This window comes from Miniopterus schreibersii (assembly GCF_964146895.1).
Source record: "Miniopterus schreibersii genome assembly, chromosome: X".
In the NCBI taxonomy this organism is placed as follows: domain Eukaryota; kingdom Metazoa; phylum Chordata; class Mammalia; order Chiroptera; family Miniopteridae; genus Miniopterus; species Miniopterus schreibersii.
The window spans coordinates 96,268,428-96,289,435 of NC_138104.1; the positions used below are offsets into that span (position 1 = coordinate 96,268,428).

The following is a 21,008-nucleotide window of genomic DNA, read 5'->3' on the forward strand; positions in this document are numbered from 1 at the left end:
TAGCCAACTGATTTTTGTCAAGGTGCAAAAGCAATTTAGTGGAGGAAGGGTAGGGTAGATAGCCTTTTAAACAGTGGTGCTTGGATCAGTTACACATCCATAGGAAAAACAGTGACCCTCAATCTAAATCTCATGGCTTACACAAAAATGATTTAAATGGATTGTGGATTTAAATATAAAATGTAAAACTAAAACTTAAAATTTAGACATAGGGGAAAATATTCAGGACAGTGGGATAAGTAAAGAGTTCTTAGACCAGATACCAAAAGCACAATCCATAAAAGATATATAAAATGGACTTCCTCAAAGTTCAAATCTTTATGAAAAACCAGTTAAGGGGATGAAAAGACAAGGTACACATTAGATGGAAATATTTTCAAACCTGTATCTGAGACTGGACTTGCATCTAGAATATATAAAGAACATTCAAAACTCATAGTAACAAAGACAAAAACAATACAATTAGAAGTTAGACAAAAGAGATGAACAGACATTTCACCAAAGAAGATATATGGATAAGCATATGAAAAGACTTCAACATGGTTAGCTGTCAGTGAAATGAGAAAATGATGAAATATCACTACATACCTGTTAGAACAGCCAGAATTAAAAATAGTGACAATACCAAATGTTGTTGAGAATGTTGACAGACTGGTGGTGGGAATGTAAAGTGATACAGCTCTGGAAAACAGTTTGGCCATTTCTTAAAAAATTAAACTTACAGTTATTTATGTGACCCAGCAGTCATGCTCCTGGGCATTTATCTCAGAGAAGTGAAAATGTATGTCCACACAAAAGACTGTACACAAATATTCATAGCAGCTTTATTTGTAATACTTAAAAGTTAAAAACCAAATGTCCTTCAATGGGTGAATAGTTAAAACAGGCTCTGGTAAATCACACCATCGAATACTACCCAGTAATTAAAATGAATGAATTGTTGATATACAGAAAAACTTGGATGAATCTCAAGGGAATTCATGCTGAGTGATAAAAAGTTACATAATGTATGATTGCGTTAATATAACATTCTTGAAATGACAAAATTGTAGAAATGGAGACTAGGTTAGTGGTTGCCAAGGTTAGGAAGAGGGTATGGAGGGAGGTGGGTCCAGTTGTAAAGGGGCAAAACATAGGACCTTGGTGATGATGAATTGTTCAGTATCTTTACTGTGGTGGTAGATACAGAAACCTATACATGTGGTAAAATATGTAGGGTACACACCCACTCGAGAACCTGTAAAACCAGTGAAATCTGAATAAAATCTGGGCATTGCATCAGTATACATTTCCTGTGTTTGACAGGGATTTACGTAAGATGAAACCACTGGGTTAAATGTATATGGGACCTCTCTGTACTATTTTTGCAACTTCCTGTGAACCTATAATCATTTCCAATTAAAAAGCTTGAAAAGTTATAAAGCATTAGATAAAATTCAATGTCTGTTTTCAATTAAAAAATTAGTAAAGTAGAAATAAAAGGGTATGTCCTTAATATTAAAAGGAAAAAAAGAACTAATGGACATGGACAATACTGTGGTGATTGTGGGGGTAGAGGGGGCGTGGAGGTGGAAGAGGGCATAGAGGGGATAAATGGTGATGGAAAAAATTATATATATAATTTTTATTTATGACCAATAGCCAGCATTGTGCTTGATGGACATATTATAGGAAGTCTCATTAAAACTATGCCTGCTGTTTTCACCTCTATTTTATGTTCTAGAAGAGTTTGCTAATGCCCTTAGGCAAGAAAATTAAAGATACTCAAAAGAAGGATAAAAGATTACTCTTCACAGATAATATATATATATATCACATACTTAGGTAATCTAAGGAAACCAGTAAAAAGGTTTGTTAAAACTAATGATGGTCTAAAGATGATATTATGCAAAATATACTCAGAAATCAATAAATAGCTTTCCTAGTTAGAAACGATAATGGAAAAAAAGATCTTGTTCAAAATAGCAGTAAAAATATTAAATGTCTGGAAATAAACATAATAAGGAAAGGGCAGAAACTGCATGAAAGTCAGTTTCATTAAAGAATAATTTGAATAAGTCAAGAGAAAAGCTGTGGTTCTTTACTTTTAAAAGAAAAATAAATTACTTTCAATAATATTTGAGGATTTTTTTCTTATTTTTAAGAATTGAGGGTAACTTCTGTCTTGAATGTTTTCGGATTTTTAGTTTTTTAAAAATTCCTTTTAATTATTTTATAGCTTATCTGAACAATTAATACTAATAGTTTTTAGTAAAATGCTCTTATTAATGTATATGTATAATATATGTGTAGCTAGAATTAATCATGGAGCTGTAATTAGAAACTATTTGTGATTACTTTTTCGGAAATAAGTCTGTTGCTAGATTGTGTGTTTATACCTATGATAATTTTTAAGTACCCACACACATTTTTTAGAGTGAGTAAGTAGTTTGGATTGTTTTTTTCTCAGTCAGCTCCAAACTTGTCTGAAGCATTTTGTGTTAAGATACAGCTGAAGTGTGGTGGTTACCAGAGGGGCGGGGATAAATGGTGATAGGAGATTGGACTTCAGATGGTGAGCACACAGTGCGGTGTGCCGGTGATGTGTTAGAGAATTGTACCCCTGAAAGTTATATAATGTCATTAACTCCTGTTATCCCCCAATAAATTTAAATTTAAAAAAAGATGCAGTTGATACTACATAAGAATTTTGCTTGGATGTTAAGTTCTGATTTATTGTGTATTTGAGCAAGTCCCATCCTGTCTCATTTCACTTACTTACAAGCTATTATCGCTGTCTTCTTTTTGTTCATAAAGATGTTTGTAAGACTGTGTATAAGTTAATTATTTTAGGTGATTATTAGTTAACAGTTATGTTATCAATACTGTATTGTGCTCATTTCGGCAAACATTGAAGCAGCACTTGTTTTACCGATGAGGAAACAGAGGTTCATGTAATCTTGGCACAGTCACATAGCTTAGCCTTTGAAGCCTAACAAAATGGTTATGTCTGTTTTAAATAGGAGGCCTTCTTTAAGCCTCTGGAAACCAGAATAAATTATTAGGCTTGTTCCCAAACTCTTAAATTAGCCAACCCAAGTAGTGCATTAAACAGTTATCTAGTACTCTGGTTTTTAGCCCTAGAAATGGAAGTGGACCCATTAGGCTAAGGGACTCATCAGAATCCCCTCAAGTATTTGTATTTGTCATTTCTTGTGGCAAGATGAGCAGGAAGAAAGAGAAGCTAACACTTACTGAACACCCAACATGGCTAGGCATAGTGAACTTGACCACAACCTTCAACATAACTAGTATCCAAATCTTGTGGATTAGAAAACTGAGACTCATGTTAAGTAACTTGCCCAAAGTCACACCTATAATAAAGGGCAAAGCCAGGTATTGAAACGATATGTCAGACTCCAAAGCCCATGATCTTTTCTCTACACTGTGATTCCCCAGACTGTCTAATCACAGAAATCATCTAAGGTGTCTGTTTAAAAAATGAAATATTAAGCCATGGTGCTTCTGGAACTTCTGATTCGTTTTTGGTTTGGGGTAAGGCCAGGTAATGTATTATTAACGGGAATCTTAGGTGATTCTGATCATCAGGCAGGTATGGGAAATACTACAAACTCCACTAGTACTAAGAAGTGGGGTTTGAAAGTGTTAGGAGAGCAGGAATAGGGCTGGCTGGGAGTAGACAGGCGCTTAAAAAAAACAAATTGACATTTTAATTCTTTTCAATACTAGCAAAGTAAGAATAGTAAGATTGGATTGTGGAAATTATAAAATTGCTTTAGGTTCCTTAAACTGCACAGAAAAACTATGTTTTCTTTTTATTAGTATTTTTCTTTCAGGTGACAACATTTGTGCAATCCCATTCTTTGGCATTATTCTTGCTTACGATTGGGTACAAAGGCACCACTAAAGGATATAGATAAAACTAATTTGGATGCAAAAGAGAAAGAAAGAATTAGAAATAACATAAAAACAGCTTTGAATACAGAATCAGTAATTTCCTCAGGTGTAAAAATCTTACATAACCTTAAATAACTTGAATCCTTAAAGTCACAGGATTATAACATTTCCAAGCTGGAAGAGCTCTCAGGTATCCACATATTTTATGAATGAAGAAAGCCATAACTCAGGCAAGGCTTAAGGGCTTGCCCACAGTTAGCGGCAGACTTTCAAATCCATTCTGGCCAAGGTTCCACCAAACTCTTATGGATTGCACATAAATACCAGAAAATAGTGACTTTTCCAAGGTCATGCTGCTTTTTAGAAATAAATTTAGTGACAAATCATGTTTACCCTACCTTCCCTGCTTTATCTAATATGGTTTTTTCCTTTTTTAATTGTCCTATTGAGAATATAAATGTATTCAAAGGAATCTCTTTTAGAAGATTATGCAATTTGAAATAATATATCTGATCAATGATATGTTAGAAAAATGAATCATTACCTTCTCTAGAGTTGTGTATTTAACAAGTGGCCACTTTCAGAACATGTGTTAAGGAGGAACTCTAGCTTTTTCCACTTTTTATTACAAAATTTTATTTTATAAAAAGAGAAAAATGAGCATAACTAGATGCCTCTACACAAATTCTAACAGTAATATATGACAGCATTTCTGTGTAATAATATGAGCTTTGGATTCAGACTTGGGTTCAATGATCTTATATGCAAACTTAGTAGCTCTGTGATCTTGAACAAGTTATTAAATCTCAACCTAACCTTTTCCCTCTACTATGCATAATATTCCTCATGGTTTATTAATGATTAGTTGAGATTAAACAAGAGAATTTGTGTAACATAACTAATAGTATGCTTTGAACAAAATAAGCATTACATAAATGATAGCTGTTGTTATTATTTATTTCCTTGAGGCAGTAGTTATTTAGAAGAGTATTAATTTCTGAATGAGTGCTTTAGTTTATTTCTTTATTCAGTTTTTTATCATAATCAGAAAATATGATCTATGTGATTTCTGCTTTTAGGAATTTTGAATTTTATGGTCTAAAACATGATTAGTCTTTATAATTTTTCATAAAAACTTGAAAAGAATATATTCTTTTTACATTATAAAATTCAGTGTCTACCTATTCTAATATAAATTACTTCATATGCTTTGTCCTTATTTTGTTCATTATGCTAGTTGATATTAGTGTGCTAAAATTTCTCCTCCTATTTTCTTTCCATTTATTTCATGTTATAGTTCCCAAAATATCTTTTGTGTTTTGTGGTTAAGTTAGTCTGTGATTAAATGTTCAAAACTATTTTGCATTTATTATTTTAATTATTTGTTTGGGAAAATAACATGCTAATTATAGAAAATCTGAAAAATAGAGAAACAAACACAGAAGGAAATGAACATCTTTACTGTTACTATGAAATATCATTATTAAAAGATTTAAATGTGATTAAGAATAGGGGTTTTAGAATAAGATTTGGGTTTGAATTTAGGCTCTGCTTATTAACCTTAGGCAGGACATTAGACTTTTTCATTTATTGAAATATTTATTGAGCACCTCCTGTGTGCCGGGCATTTTGCTAGGGGTTGAGGACACAGTGCTCAAAAAGACTGACATACCCATCTTGGCTTGACTTGTTCATTTGTAAGTTAGTGATAATGACTTAGAGCATTGTCGGAGGCATCAGAGATGATCTAGAGCACTTAGCACTTGCTTGGTGCATGGTAATTCCTCAGTAAGTGATAGCAATTATTTTAACTATATGGTATTACGTACTAATTATATTTTTAGTCCAAATTAAATGACCTTTTTAATCAGCTTAAGGTTTTTGCCTCACAGTTTGTTTTTGGTCTTAATCTTAAAAACACTTGCTTTCTTTTTCTTTATGCTTTTCTATACTTATCTCTTTTGTTTGGGGTTCTCTTTAAAGTAGTATGTGATTGTGTGGGTGTTTTTAACCTTTTCCGTTTTTATCATCAAGCGTTTTAAACACATGCCACAGTAGAGAGAATAGTATAATGAACCACCATATTTCCATAACCCAGCCTCAAGAATTATCACCCCCCACATGTATTCTCTCTTCCCCTCCCCGGCTCCAGTAGATTATTTTGAAGCTAATCCTATATACATCAAGTCAGATGTAAATATTTACATTTATATTTCTGAAAATATAAAGACTTTTAAAAACACTAACTACCATACCACCATCACTCATAAAAGCATCAATAATTCTGTAATTGCATTAAATATACAGTAAGACTCTTGATTTTAATTAGATACTTTACATTTCTTACATTATTACTTTTGGAATTATTTCATTCATCTTATTTTAAGTTTTTTATTGTGTTGTGTGTGTTTTTACTTTTGCCATATGGATTGTTTTGTTGAGGAGGTTATGAAATAGTGATGAAAGAATTATGGAACTGGAAAGACCTGGGTTTGAATCCTGCTTCTGCCATTCACTAATTAACTTTGCTGAGCCTTTGTTTCCTCGTTTGTAAAATGGGAATAATTATACCTGCCTCATGATCTTAGGGTTGAATGTAATACCTGCGTAAAGTATTATTCACAGTCTTTGCCAGTTATTATCTTCTAGTGATTTGGACTGCAATAAATAAATAAAATTCTTGGTTATTGTATGGTTTTTCAAAACATTGCAAAATTTATACTTACTAGCTAATTACTAAAAATAGTGGTTTTTAAATATTCTTTTAGGAAAGACAAAATTTAGAATCTTTATTTCTCCCTTCTTCCACTAAATCTTTTATTTTGAGTCCACATTAATTTATTCTGAGTTTACAGATCTTACCGTTAACTTTCTAAAGTTTTATGTTGTTTATATACTTATATCAATTATTTATTCTTCATTTTTGACCCTTTTTTAGTGGGCTTAATTATTCTATTCAGTTATTTCTAGATATTAAGTTGGTGTCAGTATACTTCACCAGTTCTTTCCTACCTCAATATTCTTGAGTTCTTATTTTGATTCTCTTTCAATAGTCTAGGACACACCTTTGAACAATTTATGAAAAAAGATACTACCAGGATGGTGACATTTTATAAGGCTTTGCAGACCTAAGAATAATTTCCTGTGACGTTTGTACATGAAAAACTAGGACAAGGTATAAAATTCTTAGATGATAACTTTTCCCTTTCAACTCTCTGTAAGTCATTACTTCATTGTCTTCTGACATTTTATTGTTGCAGAGGAAAACTGAGGTCAATCTGGTTTTAGTTCCTTTGAAAATAACCTATTTTTTTCTGCTTGTATGCTTGTAGGATTATATCTTTACCCTTGAAATTTAAAAACATTTGCCAGGACATGTCTTGGTGTTGATGATCTCTGTTGAACCTTCTCAGTCTCCAGTCTCAGGTATTTTTTTTCAGAACTGGAAAGTTTTCTTATACTTTTGATTGATTAAACTGCTCTGTTTTTTCTTTAGGAACATCTGTTATTCATAGATTATTTCTATGTCTGTCCTCCATAGTTTTTAAATATTTTCTTTCATTTCCTTTTTCATTTACTCAAGTTTGTCCTCCGTGGCATGGATTCCGTTTTCTGCAGTGTCAATTCTAATACTTGCTATTCACAATGCAGATTTAATTTTGGCTACCGTATTTTCTTTTCTTTATTCTTATCTCAACATACTCTTGTTTCATAAGCAGAATTCCCCTTAGGGGTATACTCCAAAAAACATGAGGTGGATTCAGGCCTAAAATATATCTATTTTCTGAGGCCAAAACCACAGGACCAGAAAGGAAAGAAAAAGCTTAAAATGAAGATATACCAGAGGCCATTCCTACCCTTGTCTAGAAAATAGAACAGTCTTGAGTACTAGCAGGCCTTTAGTTGCTGAAGGAATAGCAAAGCAGGCATAAGGGCACCTTAACTAGAATAAACGGATTTTCTAATTACATTGATTATCTTTTATCTTTTTTAAAATAATATATAATAAATGCATATAATTTTGAAAATACAGTACAAAGAAGAAAATCTTATGACCCAGGTAACTACTGATAAGATTTATGTATGCTTTGCCAGTTACATGCACACATTTTGGGGGGGTGCAAAATTGGGGTCATACTATGGTAGTTTTGTATCCCTTTTAATTTAATATATTGCAAGCATACCTTTGCATCGTTAATTTTTCTTTGAGGCCCTGATTTTAACCATTTTTTAGTATTCCTACATATGAATAGATGTATTATGATTTATTTTACCAGTCCCCTGTTGGTCATTTAGATTGTTTTCTATTTTTCAGTATAATGAGTATGATGACTATCACTGTACATAAGTCTTTATGCACATCTCTGATATTTCCTTAGGATAAATGAGGAGCTGATTCTTAATCCTGTCACATTGGTAAGGATTATATACCTTCCTTATTAAGAATATAAAATGCTTGTTTCTTATTGTTTCAATGTGATTGCATAGAGGATTCTTTGGATTCTGAACAATTTGATGGTATCGTAACTGCAGTTTGAGAGAGGTTTCTAATGCCTCATCCTCAGCACCTTTATGGAACTCCTGTTGCATACACTTTTGGCAGGAAAATCATTGCTGATATGGAGTTTGGAAGGCACATGTATTTGTGGAAACTTGAAGGTGGTAAAAAAAAAAAAAAATTGTGTGGTCCTTGCTCATTCCTACAACCTGGGTCTCCACTAGGGCTCTGGACCCTTTCCTTTCCTCTTCCCTTCCTCTTATTTTAGGCTATTGTTCTCTGTGAGGAACCCTTTTCTCCCTATGTTCATATGTACCTTTCATATCTAGGTAGGAAGATGTCAGTACATGGTATGTCCTGCTTAGTTCATGTTAGCATTTGATCAATCACAGATCATTTTTTAGTCCCCATATACTTACTTGTACATGATGATCTGCTGAACTCAAAGCATTTTTAAATTTTTATTTTATATTTCCTTCAAAGGTATCAAACAGCAGCCTGGAAATATGCATTATTGTAAACATACCATTACAACAAAACAGTCTATTTAGTAGGGTTACTTAAAATAATTTTTTAAATTAGTAAAATGTTCTTATTTTTAACATTTCAGGATTTTCCTTAAAACTCGTAGGAATATTCTAGAAGTCCTAAAACCTTGATTCAGAATTACCGATGTGAATTGTTCAGCCTCTTTAACTTAAACCGGAGAGATGATCTTAAGTGATAATTTTATACCACATTAGAAGTTATTTTGAAAATAATTCCTACCGGAACTCAAGCTAACAGTCATCTTTATCTGATTTGTTCTGATGAGACCCACATTGTACATTATCTGATTTTTGACTTTTACATATTTCAGACTAACAGAGTAAAGCATGATTAGAATTTTCTAACCTTTTCCAGTATTTCACATAATATTTGCATATGTATAATCTGCCAAGCTTTGCAGTTTTTTTGGCTGAAAGGCATTATGGTGGGATGAGAGAGGATAAATACATTTGCCTCTCTTTTAAACTATTTTTTTTTTGTCTGTTCTCATTCTTTAGCCACATTGTATAAAAATATACCACACACATGAATGATCTCTTCCACCCTGCTTGGCAGGAATTTGGCTGTACTAAGTGGTGAAAAGGTATCTCAACACTCTCCTGTACTTGCTCACTGAATTGCATTTAGAAGTTAACTATAGAAATGAAAATGTTATACAGAGAGGACAGGATGTAGCCTTTATTGAGCATCTACTGTCCCTTGGTGGATCCTTTTAATTACAACATCCCTGTGGGGTAGATATTATATGCATCTTGCTAATGAAGAAACAAACTCAAAATGTAAGTAACTTACCCAGGGTCAGATACTACAGCAGTAAGTGGCAGGACAGGTTTCAACTTGATGCTAGCCAGATTCAGGCCCCCTGTTTTCCCTGCTTCTTCAACTTAGAGAAATAACTTTCCTTGTTTAGTAGATGCTATTTCTTGAACTTTTGGAACTATAGAAATTGCAGTATTGAGTCTGACTGATGGTCCATGTAACCTAATCTTTAATGAAGCCAAGGTCATTTTCAAAAAGGGAAACTTCTTAGCTGCAGAAGTAACTGTTCATTTCTAACAGATAGCATTTGAATCCTTGTTCTGATAAAATGATACAAAACATTTGTTGAAGTAAAGGTCCTTTTTTTGATAGATCTTTGTAAAGATCCTGCACTGGTATGTAGGATAACATTGGCCTTCATATTTTCCTGCTTTAAAAATTAAATTGTTCAAAATTTTAAATCTTTGCTAAACTCAGAAAGGAACTAGATATTTTTGCAAAAAGTGGAGCAAAAAATACCTTTAGATCACATTTCACTTAATTTTTTTCTTAGATACCTTTGGTAGTATATTACTGTTAATTAGTTGGGTGAGGAGTTCAGAAAAGGAAATATATTGTAAAATTTATGGATCATATGAAGCTGAAAATAGTGAAGAGAAAAGGCTGATTGCCAAATTTGGAATCTAATCTATGGAGTCTAGCAATTGATCAGAACTTGGGGAAAAAACGAAAATTTAAAATAAGGCTTTATTCACAAGGCTAAGAGTAACCAGTACAGAATAGAGGATACAGGGCTTAGTTACAGTGTAAATAAAGAAGAGTATTGAATCAACAGAAAACTTAGTATGACTCAGCAATGTATGGTGGACATTCTAAATATATTGCATATGTGAATTGCATTAATATTAAAGTTATTATCTAAAACAGAAGAGGTGATAATGCCCTTTACATTGGTCCTATCAAGGTTGGAATGTTCACTGCATGCTATTCTGTATACTCCTCTTTAAGGGGAATTGAATGCATGCTCAGAAAGAAGATGGTCTCATCTGTCTAAAAGGAATGCTTTAAGGAACTTGAGTTATCTAGAAAAAAACAGACTTGGGGTGGTTTGTAGTAATAGCTGTAGATTTACTTCCTGTGACTTTGCAGATATAGTGCAGGCAAGTTAGCCATCATATATTAGTAATCCTCTTAAGGGGAATTGTTGCTGAGGAAAGTTCCTGTATAATGAATTTTATCTAGCAGTCAAAGCTTTTTCTGAGATGGTGTAGTAGGCTGCCTGGTGAAGCAGTACATTCTTGTCTTGATAGTGTTCAAATACAGATGAGAATGGGATAGAAAGAACTGAAGCATATGATGTATATTTGGAACAGATGACTTTCAAGATCCCTTACAAATCCTAAACATTTTAAAATTCTAAGATTAAAAGACTTTATAGAGTAGTATTATTTTTTTTACTCCTCACCTGAGGATATTTTTTCCATTGCTTTTCAGAGAGAGTGGAAGGGAGAGAGAGAGAAACATTGATATGAGAGAGACACATTTATTGGTTGCCACCTGCACTTGCTCCAACTGGGGCTGGGTATAGAGCCTGCAACTGAGGTACATACCCTTGGCCGGAATCGAACCTGGGACCCTTCAGTCTGAGGGCCAACGCTTTAATCACTGAGCCAAACCAGCTAGAGCTGGAGTATTATTTTTTCTCATGAATCTACCTCACCTTAATAATAGTAAATTTGCATTGGTAAAGCTCTTTATAGTTTATAAAGTGCTTTCTTATGAGTTAACTCAGTTTTGAGCCTAACAGTGACCCATTGGGTAGACAGGGCAAGTTTCCTCATTTTGAACAGATAAAGTAACAGTCTAGGAGAAAATCTGAATTGCCCCAAAACATAAAGCTGTAAGTGGCAGACCTAGGATTCTATACCTGGTCCACCAATTCGAAGTTTAATGCTGTTCTGCTGTACCAGTTTGCCTTAAAAGTAAGTTATAAGTTGTGATTCTTGCTTTGCATACATGAAAGTCACAAGGAGCAGATGGTTCTCAAATTATATTCCCATGGAAAATGTAAGTGTAGCTCTAGTTAGACCGGGGTTCTAAAAGCCAAATAATAGGGGAGCTGTTGAGCAGATTATTATAGAAAGACAACTGTACAATTAATGAGAAAGTCTAGTTTGGGTTACTAGGTGAATGATGGTAACACTCACTAAAATAGCAAACACAGGAGAAGTTAGCAGATTGGTGGGCCACAGAGGGGGTGATTGAATTGAATTTTGGACATAATTAAAATAGCTGACAATATATAGCTCTTTATATATTGAGGATACCAACCCTTTATCATATGTTGTTAACTAAGTGCCAGGCACTGTGCTTAGGGTTTTATATTGATCTCATTTAGTCTTTATAACTCTCTGAAGATATGACTTTTTAATCTTCTCTTTCCATATGAAGAAACTAAAGCCTAGATAGTTTAAATAATGTATCTAAGGCTTCATAATTAGTACAAGAGCAGAAATCTGATCTAGGTGTCTGACTCCAAAGCCAGTGTTCTTAAGAGCTAGTTTAAGGTTCACCTGGGATGTCTGGATAAAAATAATCAGTGTTCAGTTGAATAAATGGTTTTGGCTTTTAGGAGAAAGATGTATCCTGGAGTTGAGTCCTTACCATAGAAATAGGTTTCTGAAAGTGCCTTAGGAAAATAAAGATTTTATACCTGCTTCCCCCTTTTCTTCATTTGGCACTATTTCTGTGCTTTGTAATATTGTATAGGCATTTCCTAACCTAAGAACATACTCTGTGAGTGTTTGAAAATGAAAAGTGCCCTTTTTATGGGTTAGTAGATTTGTGAGATCCTTTAGGATGGATCTCTAGGATGGGGGTCATGTTTTATTAACTTTTCATCTCCAGCTTGGTGCCTAGAACATAATAACATGAATGAAATAAAATAAATGGATGAATGGATGGATAAATAGGAATGGGGAGAGTAGAGAGAGGAGTTCAAATTCAGAGCAGCTGCCTCATGAGGGGTATAGGGTAATGGGGTGGGTTACCTTTTATTTTCTAGTTGACAGTGCTCCAAAGATGGTTAGCTTAGATTCTTGTACATTTGCTGAATTAACAAGTGGTCAAGGGAATTGACTCCTTTTTCCAGTGAAGGAACTAGAGAAGACACTATATGTTCCTGACTCTGGTTTTGTTTTATTTTGTTTTAAATTACACAAATAATACATATTCATTGTAGACACATTAGAAAATTCAAACAAGCAAAAACAAACAATTTAAATTGTCTAAAATTCTACTACCCAGAGATAGCCATTGTTAACATTTTGGTGTATATCTTTCTAGAGTTTTTCCCATAGAAATATATACATTGAAACATGTATATATTTATTTAAGATGGGATCATTACAATTCATATTGTTTTGTAAATTGCTTTTTCACTTATTACATGTGAGTGTCTTTTCATGTCAATAAATTTACATCTTTATCATCATTTTTAATGACTGCATAGTATTCCATAATGTGGATGTACCAAACATATTTAACTAGTTCTCTATTGTTAGGAATTTAGATTTCCAACTTGGAGTTCTTTTTGGAAAAAGTTATGGTGAGCATTCTTGTATGTACAACTTTGCACACTTGTACATTGTTTAAAAAAAATAAGTCGACATGATGAGCTCTTTCAAACTTTTGTGTTGTTTTTTTCAAATATAGACTTATATTGCCTTCCTGAAAGGTTGAGCTGATTTACACTTTCTCCAGCAGTATATCCTGAGTGCTCTTTCTCCCATGTTAGTGCTGGGTGTTATTTTTTCTGTAAATCATTATCAATTTGAAAGGCAAAAGTATCTTTCAGTTAAGTGCATTTCCTTGATTAGTACTAAGGCTGAACTCTTTTTTCCCTTATTGCTCATTTCTGTTGAGGTTCATCGTTTTTTCTTACAGGTTTGTAAAACAAAGCTCTTTATATATTGAGGATACCAACCCTTTATCATATGTTGCTTTTATTTTTTTGTAATCAATTTGTCTTTCTACTTTTTTGTGTCTGGCAGAAGACATTTTAAACTTTTATGGATGCAAATGTCAGTTTTTTCTTTATGATTTCTACCCTCCTAACCCCATTAGTATTATTCACCTGTATTTTCTTCTAGTACTTGTATAACTTTCTTTTTGACATTTAAATGTTAATCCATCTGGAATCTATTTTGATATAGAGGTCTAGCTTAATTTTCCCCTGAAATAGTCAGTTGCCCTGATTAATTATCAATGGAGTTGGATTTTAGAATGTGTTTTCCCATAGAAAGTATTATAAATGAAGTTTGATGAGGTTTGAATAAGATCATTTGTAATGCATTTAACTATTAAAATAAATTCAAGGGCTCACCTGGAAAGGTAATTATCATTTATTATTATCATCATTTCCATTGAAAAATGTTTTTATCGTTTAAAACGAACAATTTACATGTTAACTTTTGAAGCACAACCTGTTGCAAATTGGCAACTGCATACTTGTATGGTGGTTTTGTACTTCATTAGAACCCTTTAGGGGTGAAAATAATCCTATACAATTTTGTTTTGTCTGCCTTCATTTAATTTTAACTGATGTAAGATCTGCTTTGGTAACTTTCTACTTGCTGTGCTTTTCACAGAATGGACAGCAAATTATGGATGAACCTATGGGAGAGGAGGAGATTAATCCACAAACTGTAAGTCAAATGTTGTATTATAAGGGATATAGATAAATCAGATACCATAAAATTTAAGTATTCTTTTAAACTGAGTAAAATAATGATTTTATGGTATTAGAAATTTATTGATGCTTTCACATGAATTTTACCTAAATGCATTCTTGAATATGCCAGTGACATTTTTAAAAACTGTTTGATAAGACTGATTTTGAGAATGAAAAAAAATGCTTTTATATTATTGAAAGTTTTTCATTAGTACCTTAAAACTTTTTAAAAAAAATCAAACTAACCATAGATTTATTAGAGGCGAGTAAATAAATTATCTTCCCCTGCAAGGTAACCATTGTTAGCAGCTCAGTTATTATTTTCATTTTGTCCTATACATAAGACAATTATTGTTGATATTTACAAAATACATACATTCTGCAACTTGTTATTTTCACTTACTGTCTTAAACATCTTTTATGACAGAAAATATAGATCTACATCTTTTAAATAGTTGCTTGGTTGTATAATACTCTGTTTTATGCCTGTCCTATACTTAATGTAATTTTCCCCTATTTTTGTGAACTTGTGTTTCAGTATGATATAGTCTTAGAAAAAGATGTGCTGGAACAAAGGGTATGAACGTTTAAATCTCAGTAGACACTGCCAAATTGCCCTTCAGACCAAAAATTAATTCCATGTTGAATAGGGTACGGTCAAGCAGGATATTCAACACTGGATAGTATGAGAAATTATTTTTAATTTGAGACACTCTAAATAAATAATACTTTCTCATTTCAATTTGCATCTCACTTGATTATTAGTAAAGTTGAGTATCCACGCATTATTGGCTTTTATATTTTTGTGTTGATCCAATTTTCTTTGATCTGTATTATCTCTATATATATTCTGGATATTAACTCCATGTTTATAATGTATCTTGCAAATATTTTCTCCCTATTTTTTTAAGATTAATCATGTTGTCTGTCATTGTATATGTAAACTTTTCATTTTTAAGTCATCAGATCTGGCTTCTGGGTTTCATGTTTTAGTTAGAAAATCCTTCCCTGCACCAAAGTTATAAAAATATTCTCTTACATTTTCATCTACCACTTTTATGGTTTTATTTTTAGCATTTAGCTCTGCAAACTACTTGGAATTTTAGTACCTGTCATGATGTAGAAATCTAACCTTCCTTTCTAAATAGCCTCTTGTCTTAATCTCTACTTATTGAATAACAAACCCATTCATTCTCACTCATTTGAGATCCTTCTTTTATTATGTATAAAATTGCCATATACCAGTTGTATCAGTTTCCTAGGGCTGCCCTAACAATGTTCCACAAGTGGAGTGGTATAAAACAACAGAAATTTGTTCTCTCACAGTCCAGAAGACTAGAAGTTTGAAACCAAGGTGTTGACAGAACCATGCTCTCCCTGAAGGCTCTGGGGGAGGATCCTTCCTTGCCTCTTCCAGCTTCTGGTGGGGCAGTCCTTGGCATTCCTTGGCTTGTAGACACATCATTCCAATCCCTACCTCCATTATCACATGGCAATCTCCCTGTGTGTTGCTGTGCCCAAAATTTCTTCCTCTTATAAGGACACCAGTCTATTGGATTAGGGCCCACGCTACTCCATTTTGACCTCATCTTAACATTATTACATCTGCAAAAACCCTATTTTCAAATAAGATCACATTCACAGGTATGGGGGATTAGAACTTGAACATACCCTTTTAACAGTTTTTGAAAATTTATTTTTCAATTGTAATTGACATACAATATTAGTTTCAGGTATACAGCATATAGTGATTAGACATTTATATATCTTACAAAGTGATCACCCCAATAAGTCAAGTACCTGTGTGGCACCATGTAAAGTACAGATAGGGAATACCGAACATACCTTGGAGGGCACAATTCAACCTACAACATCCCTGAAGGTTTTGACTTCACACAGTTTCAATTACTGTACTTTTATATATGGCAAGGCAAGCCTTCCCACTGTTTTACTTTTCAAAATTGTAGTCTTATAGATCTTCCAGATGAATTTTACAGTTTATCAAGTACTCCTGAAAAATGTATTGGGATTTTTATCAGAAGTACATTTAATTTACAGACTACCTTGAAGAAAGTTATTTTAATAATATTAAGTCTTCACATCCAAGGACATTCATGTTTCTATATGTGTGTGTTTTTTTTAATATATTTTATTGATTTCAGAGAGAGGAAAGGAGAGGGAGAGAGAGAGATAGAAACATTAATGATGAGAGAGTCATTAATCGAGCCCACAACCCGGGCATGTGCCCTGACCGGGGTTTGAACCCTGATCTCCTGGATCCTAGGTTGATGCTTAACCGCTGAGCCACGCCCGGCCAGGCACCTATATGTGTTTTAACATCGTGGGAAAGTTAATTTTTTGGAAACCAAACAAATTGTCATGAACATTTAGTCAGTTATGGAGGAGTGAGATTATTGTACTGTTCTTAAAACCCTTTAATAGTTTTGTGCTTCCTTTAAATAAAGTCCAAACTCTGCAGTGTGACCTACCAGGTGCTGTGTGATAAGGCCTCTGTGTACTCCTTTGTATCCTTTCCAGCCACACACCTCTGCCCTCTACTGAAAGTCCAGTCATTTGAGTTCTCTTTTGCTCCAGGGCCTTCAGAGGCGATATTCCCTCTCCCAGAATTTTTTCCCCCTTACCGCCCCCCTCCAGTTAATTACTAATCATCCTTTATTTATTTATTTAAATTTAATTTTTGTTTAAAATATTACAGATGTCCCTTTTTCTCCCCAATGACCTGTTCTACCCCGTCCCTTCCCCCTCCCCAGTCCCTCTCCCCACCATTGTCCGTGTCCTTGGGTTGTGCACATATGCATATAAATTCTTTGGTTACTCTCTCCCCCTCCACCCACCCGCCCTCCTCCATCCCTCTGACATTCGTCAGTCTCATCTATGCTTCCATGTCATTGAATCTATGCTGTTCATCAGTTTATTAAGCTCTTTAGATTCTACGTATAAGCGAGATCATGTGATATTTGTCTTTCGCTGCCTGGCTTATTTCACTTAGCATAATATTCTCCAGGTCCATCCATACTGTCCCAAAGGGTACGAGATTCTTCTTCTTTACAGCTGCGTAGTATTCCATGGTGTAAATGTCCCACAGCTTTTTTATCCATTCATCTATGGATGGGCACTTGGGCTGTTTCCAGATCTTAGCTATTGTAAACTGTGCTGCTATGAACATAGGGGTGCATATATTCTTTCTGATGAATGTTTCAGGATTCTTAGGATACATTCCTAGGAGTGGGATCACTGGGTCAAATGGCAGCTCCATTTCTGATCATCCTTTAGATCCAAGTTTTGATATCTCTTCAACTGAGACATCTTCCTGTCACTGCCATTTTCACCTTGAGTTCAGTGTTTTTTCTTTGTGCTGCCACAGCACCTATGCATACCCTAAATAGCAGCATTATACTAGATTTTTATTGCTTGCTTATTTGTTTATATTCCCTACTAAACTGTGAGCTGCATGAGGCAGTGGCCATGTCTGACTTATTCCTTGTTTTATATCCATCACCCCAATAAGTGCTTGTTAATTAAATGAATGCATGAATTATGCTTTGGCTACCACAGGGACCTGGGCATGGGGCCTAGTGCCCAAGGCTGCCTTCACATTTGGTCTAGATTTCTGTACCTCCCAAACCATTTGAGGCATTTTACTTCATTAGTCTGTAGTATGCATTTATTAGCATTTAAGCAAACATGAAAACAATCAGTAAGTGTTAATACTGATTTTTCTGCCACCAGCTACCTTTTTTATCTTTATATAACAATTCCTTTGGAAGGAAAACCTTACATTTTTTTTTCTTCAGTCTAAAATCAAAGCATTTTCCATTGCAATATTACATGGCTCGTACTTTCCCTCAGAGCACTCACAGCATTAGCAACACTTACCTCTGGAAGGAAACTGCATTCTAGAGATAGGGTGAAAAGGTTCATGACTAAGATATTACCAGCAGTATGGGTGAAATTATTGAGCAGGTCATTCCAGATTATAGGAATTAGGTTTAAGCATTTAATATTTCTTTAGTGGTGTTAAATACAAAAGATTGTCAAAATATATGTTAGCTTTATACTTTTAAATTATATTTGCATTTAATGTATAATTAAGAGTGTTTTGTCAGTTACTGATAATTTAAATAGTGAAAGTTGAGATTTCACATTAGTTATCTATTTGATGCATAACAAATTGCCCCAAATTTAGTAGCTTGAAACAGCATATATTTACTATCTCACAGTTTGTGGGCCAGGAATCTGTGCACAGCTTAACTGGGCTCTTTGGATCAGAGTCTCACAGACTGCATGCAGTCAGGCAGTTGGCCAGGGCCAGAGTCTCATCTGAACCTTAACGTGGAGAAGGATCTACTTCCAAGCTGACACGTTTGTTGGCCCAGATTCCTGGCCTATGGAAATTATGAGATGATAATTTTATGTGTGGAACTTGTCAACTGATAGGCTTTCTAGTAGGCTGATTGCCGCTTTTTCCATGAGCTAGAATGCAGAGTGTAATGATTAAATTTTGACCACGACATGACCTTAGAATGCATGGAAAATAACAAGAGAGAAGAAATCTGGGCCTTTTAATGACCTAATGATCTAGCGACACCTCTTCACCCTAACCTACCCTCTTACCTATGGAGTGCACCGTGAAAGGAAAATAGGCACTTATCCTGTTTGAGTCATTGCATTTTGAGGTCTTTTTGTTACAGTAGCTTAGTCTGTAACTACAGCTAATCATTCGTTAACCAAGTAGTTAATGAATGTCTATTGGGTGCCAAGAACTCTGTTAGGTTGTTGGAAACACAAAAGCATATAAGGGAAACTTTTAGTTTTAAAATGGCAAGGTAAAGCTGTTTTTGTCTGCTTCCCCTCTGGGAAATTATCACCCAAAACAATAAGAATGAAAAACAGAAATGTGGTCTTTGGAATTAGAAGACTTCTGTAGTTGAACCACAGTATATAACTGTGAAAATCAGATAAAAGAGTCATACAAGAGGAAGTTATAGGACCTGAGTGCTTTTAGAGGAGTATATCAGCAGGAAGCAAGCCTTATTCACGGCCCCCAAAGCCCCAGAGAGCTTAAGAATGAGGTCACCAGGTACTATGGAAAGTGGAGATATGGCGCTGGGCTGAAACAGATTGGTTCACTGTCTATATAAAGCACCTTCACTCTCTCCTTTCCTACCCCTGGAAGAGACAGAGGTATTTCATAGAGGAAAATGAACCAGAGACTGCAGACTTGGGAAACCCCAGGCATAGTAGGAAGTGGGGTGAGGCATTGGGCTGGAAATAGGGAGATCAAGTAAAGGCCTACTAAGCTGCCCCTGTGGTGTCTCTTGAACATGTCCCCTGGTTTCGTTTTGGCTGTATTTTCCCCTTCACACTTCATCTCTTCCTCTCTTCCCTTTATTCTTTGCCCGCAATCTGACTCCTTCCTGTATCCTAGATCTACTTCTCTTCCATCTTTGGAATTTTGATGTTGTTTTCCTTTCTTCTGGCTTTCTAAAGGCTTCATCCTTTCTTGTCTTTACACACCTGAAGTGAAAACTTTTATTTCCTCCATGTATCTTAGAAAATATAAGAAAATTTATGTAATTAAATTCATTCATACCAGAATGTAACAGATAGACATCACCTTTCCCCATCTCCCTCCCCCAGGAATGTTTGTATAGTAATCCATATTTATGTCTAATTAATTGAATTTCTCACCAGTTAACTTGCTCCAGCCAGTGTCTTGTTCTCCTTTCCCTGCTGGACAGTTGATTATTTGTATCTTTTATTTTGGTGGGGCTGTAGAGACAGACTATCTAGCAGAAGATAGAGTGCTGTATAGCACCTCAAGCCAAGACATCTTCCTGGGGTCCAGAATTTTTCATCCTTCATCATCTGGCCAGAAGACTCCATGCTGAAGAAATAGGGAGCCTTGACTGTTTAGGTCTCCATAGTCATCTAAGAGTCATTAAAGCAGTTTCTTGTTTAGTTGGAAATAATTCTCTTAATGGTTCTTGTAGTACCAGAGAAAGATTCTTCTGGGGCTTGAGAACTAAAGGAGATAAATATTTAGCACAAAGTAAGAGCCCAGTGAATGTTAATTTTTCTGTCCTCTTCTTTCCAGAGGTAGATCCTGCTCTCTCAGACTATTCACCAGGGATAAAATAGACCCCTTAGGAACTAGGGTGGTATCTAGTGATTTTGTTGCTGACAATAGGCCTGGCCTCAGACAAAATTCTGAAATAATTGGACTTTCTTTTAACTTGGCCCTTTGATTTTTCTGTTCCCCTTATCCTTCTTTCTAATAACCACGCACACATTAATTGTTCATAGCATCAACTTCGTAAATATTGTATTACTATAGTCCTAAACACTATACATATCAACTCAGTCTTTGTAGCTCTTGTATTAAGTCACATGCATGATTGTCAGGGATTGGAGAAAGCTTGTTAAAAGTAGTAGTGATAAAAATGGTTTAAAAAAGTAAAGTGGAGATAGATTATAGATGACCTTAAATCCCAAATTAAGGAGCAGCACCTCTATGAAGATCACAGGCAGGAGTACACTGGCAGTGCCCTG

General features: G+C 34.5%; 1 protein-coding gene across 4 annotated transcripts in view; it reads left to right on the top strand.

The window, feature by feature from the left end:
- RPS6KA3 (ribosomal protein S6 kinase A3) overlaps positions 1–21,008 on the top strand; it is a 97,597-nt gene that overhangs the window by 15,279 nt on the left and 61,310 nt on the right. For 2 of the 4 annotated variants that reach the window (XM_081124961.1, XM_081124958.1), the window contains exon 2: positions 14,353–14,409. In XM_081124961.1, coding sequence (XP_080981087.1) covers positions 14,368–14,409 — 42 coding nt within the window. In that variant the 5' untranslated portion in view covers positions 14,353–14,367. Of the gene's footprint in view, positions 1–6,979; positions 7,073–7,229; positions 7,324–8,276; positions 8,314–14,352; positions 14,410–21,008 lie in introns of those variants that run through there. The other 2 variants (XM_081124959.1, XM_081124960.1) reach the window with 2 other exon arrangements.